General features: G+C 33.3%; 1 protein-coding gene across 1 annotated transcript; it reads right to left on the reverse strand.

Annotated features, from left to right (window-relative positions):
• Window positions 1-1,470: 1,470 nt before the first annotated feature.
• Window positions 1,471-7,362, reverse strand: LOC140058970 (pre-mRNA-splicing factor 18-like). The gene is made up of 11 exons (XM_072104763.1): window positions 7,260-7,362; window positions 6,941-7,015; window positions 5,507-5,599; window positions 5,036-5,149; window positions 4,615-4,725; window positions 4,157-4,261; window positions 3,611-3,751; window positions 3,167-3,238; window positions 2,882-2,999; window positions 2,583-2,620; window positions 1,471-2,303 (listed from the first exon to the last, which is right to left on the reverse strand). The coding sequence occupies exons 1-11, from the start codon at window positions 7,320-7,322 to the stop codon at window positions 2,226-2,228; spliced, it is 1,008 nt and encodes a 335-aa protein (XP_071960864.1). The 5' UTR covers window positions 7,323-7,362; the 3' UTR covers window positions 1,471-2,225.
• Between the last annotated feature and the right edge of the window lie 293 nt (window positions 7,363-7,655).

A 7,655-nucleotide genomic window follows, 5' to 3' on the forward strand; every position in this document is an offset into this window, starting at 1 on the left:
TGCATAAACCTCATTGAGCTGGTATCCACTTGCAGGTATAGAACGAGTTTCGTAATTAACTGTGATTAAAAAATACGCAATAGGCGCGTCTACTAACTTGTTTAACTATTAAATTATTATTTATTTTCAAAACCTTAAACAACGGCATGCTAAAAGAACACATTACAATTCATTAAAACCTGTAAGATAAAATGGAAACACAAATTATTTATAAATAATGAGATAAATATTTATATTTACTGTACTTAAGAAATAACGATCGAGGTTTAAAAAAATGTAACAGTATTATTAGAAATTCCAATATTCAAAATTAACTAAAAACATAATGAACGTTTTCATTAAAAATGTAGGCCTATCTAATGCGCCATATACAAATTAGCGCGACCAAAATAAAACGCGACCGATATCAAACGTAACTAATAGGATAAAAAGCGTATCTAGCGGCGCTCCATACAAAATACCGGAATGTTTATTTTATCGCGACCGATTTCAAACGACACCATTTACACATGTCTATTCAGGCGATAGGCACATGTATACACCCTTTTTGACAAGTAAGTAACAATACGTTATTAACAATATTGACGATTCTGGCGGCCGAAATGAACAATACATATTTTGTCTTTTTTGGCGTTTCATGATTTTGGGCGTTCCATAACCGGCGGCCGAAATGACTGGCGGCCGAAATGATCAGACACCTGCAAAGACATGCTTCTCCTACTACTTACTACCCGTTCGTCTTTCGACTCTTTTTACTTGTAGGCTTGTAGACCAACGGTGATAGGGCCTGTCATTCGTTTACTTAGAAAGTCTAGGCCTACTACTCTAAAACATACTGTAGGCCTTCGCTAAATTTAAAAACTTCTACTTACCTCACTGCGAAACCCATCCAGCTCCTCTTCTCCGGCCTTCTCGGTGATGCAGTCTTCCCTCATCGCGACGTTTAAACAGGAATGCCGAACTTACCGCGTCAAATTGCCAACTGCTCGCTGCATGCTGGAAACGAAAATTGTGTCACGCTTGATTGAATTCAAGACCAATACGCAATTTGATTGGACCATTGTTTAATATATTCAAATGATTAACATACATCTGTATGCTCACATTTTTGTTGATATTGTTTTAGCGGAAAACATTTATTCTTGCAAATACACAAAATGTCTCATAGAAAAACTCCCAACCGTCCACAATATTGTAGCCTTAATTTTTTTCCAAGAAATTCATATTCATATTTAGGTGACATGGTTACGTGAATGTCACGCAATTGTCTTACCATAAATTGTACGATGATCGGAAATGACCAGACCCTGATGCAAGGTGTCTTTTACAAATACATAAACAAATTGGTTTAAAATCGGAAATAATTTTCCAATTAATTAAAACTTATTTTATTTGAGAAAAAAAAATCTGAAATTTAAGACAAAAAAAGACTATTAAAACATATGTAAGAAAAATTGAATGAATATATTTCATAATTATGTTTACATGAATCATGATATTTTGTACATTACTTAATATTTTAAATAACTACACAAGACAAGATAGTGTGTATCATTCTGTACTAACAAAAATTTGAATGTAAAATGTAATTTTTATAACAAATATAATAAAGAAAAACATGTGTACATGTCTGGAGAGGGGCATCAGGAAGTGCATTTCTTTTGATAGCCAAAGATAAATTATAAACTTATCTTTGAAAAACTATTAACATCACGACGAGTAACTACATATTGGAATAGTTTGCCAACCAAAGTCGTAATTTCTGAAACCACCAACACATTTAAAAACCGATTGGATTCGTTGTACAAACTCTCTAAACTAAACAATATGTTCATTACATTAAAGAGATTGCAGTGTGTTTACCCTCAAGCCGCTGGATGTAACTTTCGTCTTTTAAAATACAGCTGTATAATCCACCAACACAAAGGTGTAATACCACCAACACAAAGGTGTAATACCATCAATACAAATAAATATAACATGTAAGCATCTGTAGCATTACATTCAACATAATTCATAATCAAGTCCAAAGTTTGACATCTCATGCAATATATTCAACACAGTGCGGTGATTCTATGAGCTCAAAAGTTTTTGTTTATAAGACATTTCATTCAACGCAACAAGTTTATAAGGTCAAAAGTGTTTGTCTGTGAGACATCTCATGCGCTATATTCAATGCATCGGTATGAAGCCTTAAGTTAAACAGTTTTTATATGCGAGACATCTCATGCATTATATTCAACACACCGCGACGGGTCCGTTGGATATTGTCTCTGGCAAAGAGTCATCAACCTTTTCAATCCCTGAAAATAAAAATTTCACTGTAGTGTCATGATGTTTTTGTCTGCATATTATGCCAAAGATTGACAATTATTACCTCATAGACAGTGGTGTAACCGTAACCCCAAATCATTTTTTTAGAAACCCCAAGAGGCCTCGGGGATTGTTAGCCTTTTTTAACATATTTTAAAGCCTGTATTTACTGCTCAGGGGCCCCTGCTTTAGCCAGTGAGCACTCATAGCCGTTACACCACTGCTCATAGACTGACTTTCTTACAAATCATTTTACAAAATCAAAGTACCTGGATGTATTTTCTTTGTGTTTCATCATTTAGCACATCTTAAAAAAAAAAGTTAAGGAATATTTTTTTTTACAGATTGGAAAACTATTTCACGCCTCTAAAGTCTCATTTGAGTAGTAGTATAATATATAAATTTTTTTTTCGCAAATTCAATGCATATAAAAATAACATGGAGTATCAAAATAACATGGAGTATCAAAAATAGTAAAAGATTAATGCAAAATTAACAAACATTGAAGCACTGCAGAATTTACTCAAATTAATTTATTATTATTATAAAAGCATCATTAAAAGGATACGAGCAACGTGTTGTGCGTAGATCTTTTCTCTTCCAGTACGAGCATGAATACCCACCATAGTGACTCCTATTGGCCAAGGGGCATTGCCTATTGCCATTTGGAGATAAGCATCATTTGCCTACAAAGAAAAATTACAAAAATGTTTAAATAATACATCACTTTGTGTCTATATTTAATTAGGTATCATACACATTAATGTTAATCCATACCTTAATTAGGTATAATACACATTAATGTTAATCCATACCTTAATTAGGTATCATACACATTAATGTTAATCCATACCTTCACATAGTTTCTGTCCAATAAAAATCCAACAATCAACTTTAAATGTTCCAAGATATCTGTTGCAACATTCTGTAATATTAAACAAAGTGTATTACTAAGTATGTACTGCATACCTCTTCCATATTTCATCCTTCTAAGTTCCATCCATCCTTCATCCATATTCCATCCATATTTCATCCATCCTTTCATCCATGTTTCATCCTTCCATCCATATTTTATCCTTCCATCCTTCCATCCATCCTTTCATCCATATTCCATCCATCCTTCCATCCATATTTCATCCTTCCATCCATATTTCATCCTTTCATCCATATTTTATCCTTTCATCCATATTTCATCCTTCCATCCATCCTTTCATCCATATTTCATCCTTTTTTAAACATAATGTTAAGACTACTATTGGTATGTACTGTGCAGATATCAAATAATGTGATACTTTACCCTTTTCTTAAGTTTCCTTAAGAGTGGCTTAAGATAAGTTTTGGTTTGCGAATGAGTGGCGCTCAGTAACTTTCCTTTTGTACTTCTTTTTTCTTGTGACGGCCGCTCATTCAAAACTTCTGCCCAAACCTTCAATAAGAACTAGAAAAAGAGTTGGATAAAAAAGTAAAGCTCTGTCTACATTATGAAAATAGTTTGACCAAATATGGTAGTGATATGAAGTTGTCGTGTCCATATATGGGCACAACACATGTTTTTTCAACATAAAAGTAGATAGTGTAGACAGAGCTTAAAGCATGTATCATTTGTGTGAATCAATAAAACTTCTGCCCAAACCTTCAATAAGAACTAAAAAAAGATTGATAAATGAGTCAACAAAAAGTAAAGCTCTGTTTACACTGTCAAACTACATTTACCAAATATGGTAGTGATATGATGTCATCATGTCACATGTTTTTGTCACATAAAGTTTGATAGTGCAGACAGAGCTTAAATCAATTTATGTACTTATGACTTTCTTCATAACTTAGCCAACACATTAAGTACCTTTACGTATTTGAGAATGACTTCATGATCGAGATCTTTATCATCCTTTCCCATGCCTTCTGCTAATTTCATAATATCGTCTAACGTCGTACCATCATCCTCAACCTAAATAATAATAATAACATTCATCAATTATGTTCAGGATTTTATATAAGTAGATTATCTTATTGCTGCATGTGTACAATGCTGCGTATAATAGGCTCCAATCTGCTTTTACACGAAACTTGTCACTTCTTCTGATTTTTCTTTTACAGCGTCATGCGCAATGATCGTTAGAATGGCACTATAAAAATAGAAATTATTGTACAGCCAACTCTCCCAATACCAGACACCTTTAGGCTGGCCTAGAATGTCTGGTTTTCTCGAAAATTCCATTTTTATAGCGCCATCCCAACGATCATTGCGCATGACGCTGTAAAGAAAAATCAGAACAAGTGAGTTTTATTTATACATCATACCTTAATGTCTCCTGCTTTATTTTGTACATTATCACCCTGAGCTTGTACTATTTCATCTAAATACTGTTGATCAAGTTGATCCATGGCTTCTTTGAAATCATTACGGAACCCCTATATAATAATGAACACATAGTTAATGAACACAGAGTTAATGAACACAGAGTTAATGAACACATATAATGAACACAGAGTAAATGAACACAGAGTAAATGAACACAGAGTACATGAACACAGAGTAAATGAACACATAGTTAATGAACACAGAGTAAATGAACACAGAGTAAATGAACACAGAGTAAATGAACACAAATTAATTCAGATTAGATCAATAGATTAATTGCAAATGCACAAGATAATTTGATTGGTGGATCTAAAAGAATCTGTTAAATACTTAGTAGCTACTTAGAAAATTAAACTATACTTTATTTATTTCTGGTTGTAAAATTTCAATTCTCCGTAATCTATGATATGAGTCTGCATCGGTTTCTCCAAACAAACGTATCGGTTCATCTCGCTCTCGAAGCCTACGAACAACCTAAAGAATTGACAAATATTACGACAATAATATCAATTAAAAGGCATGACAATTAAATGTAAATTGGAATTTTTGATGATAAATACTTTACTTTATTGCCAAGAAAAAACAACATAAACATATCATCGACAAAGGGTGATAAGATTTAGTTAAACGAAACAAATCAAAGCTCAACACCAACTTGCATCAGAAAGAGTTTGATTATCACTTATTACTTGTAGATCTTCAATAAGCCTTTTGTTTATTATATTCTTTGTAGTATCATTAAAAGTTAATGTAAGCCCTCTGCCATATTTAAATTATTTTATTAATTATGTACAGCAGGGCTAGCGAGTATTGATAACATTTAATTCCAACCTCATTTCTTGACAGATTGATAACATTTGGGTCTTCATCCTCTGCTTTGCTGGTTGATGGCTTATCTTCAACTTCTGTTACATTTTCTTGCTTCTGAATTACAAATGAAAGAAAATACATATTATTCTTAAGAGATTGCTATGTTTATTATGCTGTTGAACCAAATAATATTTAGTAGCGCACTATGTTGAATTGGTAATACCATTTTCTTTTATTTCATCATACTACTGTACTTCCATGGACCCTCGAAAGTCAATCAATTTTTCGAGCTTAACCCAATTTAAAAACATTCACATTCAGCAATTTCAATTTAGGTGCAAAAGTACAGCAGGGCCATTGCTTTATTTCAGGCCTACATTACGGTACAGTACTTTCCTTTACATAAATTTAAATAAATTTATTATTACGCTTAAAAAATGAACACTGTTGTAAAAGTGGAGTGAGTGGAGTCCCACAAGGATCAGTCCTTGGCCCAATCCTATTCATCCTCTTCATAAACGATCTTCCAGATAAAATTATCAGCGCAGACTTTAACATGTTTGCAGATGATGCAAAGATTATAAAGACCATCAAAGAAAAATCGGATTCAAGAAAACTTCAAATTGATCTTGATAGGGCTCAGGAATGGTCAGAGGACTGGCTGCTAAAATTCAATACCAAGAAATGCGAAGTGCTCCATGTTGGTAGAAAGACAGAGAAATCAGAATATTGTCTAAATGGAGAAACGTTATTGGCAGTAAAGGAAGAAAAAGACCTTGGTGTTATCTTCACTAGCGACTGCAAGCCAAGCCGACAGTGTGCTGCAGCAGCAGCTAGAGCGACGAATAGTATGAGAACTGTCAAAAGAACATTCAAAAATATTGACAAAGAAAGTTTTCAGGTCATGTACAAGGCATACATCCGTCCACATATGGAATACTGTATACAGTCCTGGTCTCCTTACTATAACAAAGACAAAGAAATCTTGGAGAAGGTGCAGAGAAGAGCTACAAAGATGGTCAAGTCAATAAGTGATCTACCATATGAAAAAAGGTTAGAATATCTTGATCTTCAACAATTAGAGACAAGAAGACTACGAGGAGATTTGATTGAAGCTTTCAAAATTTTGAAAGGCTTTGAGGATATTGACCCAAAAGATTTATTTAAATTGTCTCACAACATCAGAACCAGGGGACACAGCTTAAAACTATATCGTCCAAAACTTAGAGGAAATCTTATGTGCAGGGTCAACTTTTTTACCATCAGAGTCATACATCACTGGAATTCTCTGCCTGAATATGTAATACAAGCCTCTTCAGTGAACATCTTTAAGTCTAGACTTGACAACTATTTTCGGCTAGAAATGGAATCTAATAGGCACTAGCCTAAACTATTTCCATCAAACATTAAGTGTAAGTGTAAAAGTATAAATTCGAATTATTTAAACTCACAAACCTTATTCTTTTTCCAATATTCTTCTTCTTGTTTTGCCATCAGATCTCCTCGTTTGAAAAACTTCTTTTCTTTATCCTTTATATTGACAAAAAAGACTGTACATTATTTACCTACTCTATGCTAGGCCTATCTTTTATAAGCAATCCGTGTTCAGTCACCACCAAGTCCACGTGCAAGAAGCGTGGCTCAAGTCGTACGACGATTTATAGCGAGAGCTTAGTCTAGGCCTACATTCTAGTGACAATTCAGAGACCAAAATGATACTATTTTACTACTAAGCTATCAAAAATATACAGCACAATTATACTAGATTACTTACAAGTACATTTGTATTTTCTAATTGCTTTCTCTTCCTTGCAATTTCAGCTTTTATCAGATCCATTTTTTATACGAGGATCGACGATTCGCGACTCGACTTATTATTGTTTTTTTAAGCTCTGCGTTTCATTGATGGAATCCCGTCATAATGTGTGAATACGATCAGTAAACTCGTTCACAAGAGGGGAAGACGCGTTACATAGTTTAACGCACAAATTTAATCGAAACTTCCTTGGACTTTTTTGTATAAAAAAAATCAATTTAATCAATAATTGGTTATTTGTCCATTTATTATATTTAACATTGAGTAATACTGTACAATTAACAAAATTCTATAGAAAGATGAAAATGATTCCTACGATTATATTCAAAATTCTATTCATATTTATGCGATATA

The sequence above is a fragment of the Antedon mediterranea genome, chromosome 9 (genome assembly GCF_964355755.1).
Source record: "Antedon mediterranea chromosome 9, ecAntMedi1.1, whole genome shotgun sequence".
Lineage (NCBI taxonomy): Eukaryota > Metazoa > Echinodermata > Crinoidea > Comatulida > Antedonidae > Antedon > Antedon mediterranea.

Bases quoted from the DNA above. Each gene is read 5' to 3' on its own strand.
- LOC140058970 (XM_072104763.1), bottom strand. From the start codon at position 7,322: ATGGATCTGATAAAAGCTGAAATTGCAAGGAAGAGAAAGCAATTAGAA. The intron at 5,150-5,506 runs GTTGGAATTAAA...TCAATTCTTTAG, and splicing joins TCAATCTGTCAAGAAATGAG to GTTGTTCGTAGGCTTCGAGA. The intron at 4,726-5,035 runs GTATAGTTTAAT...ATTATTATATAG, and splicing joins TACAACCAGAAATAAATAAA to GGGTTCCGTAATGATTTCAA.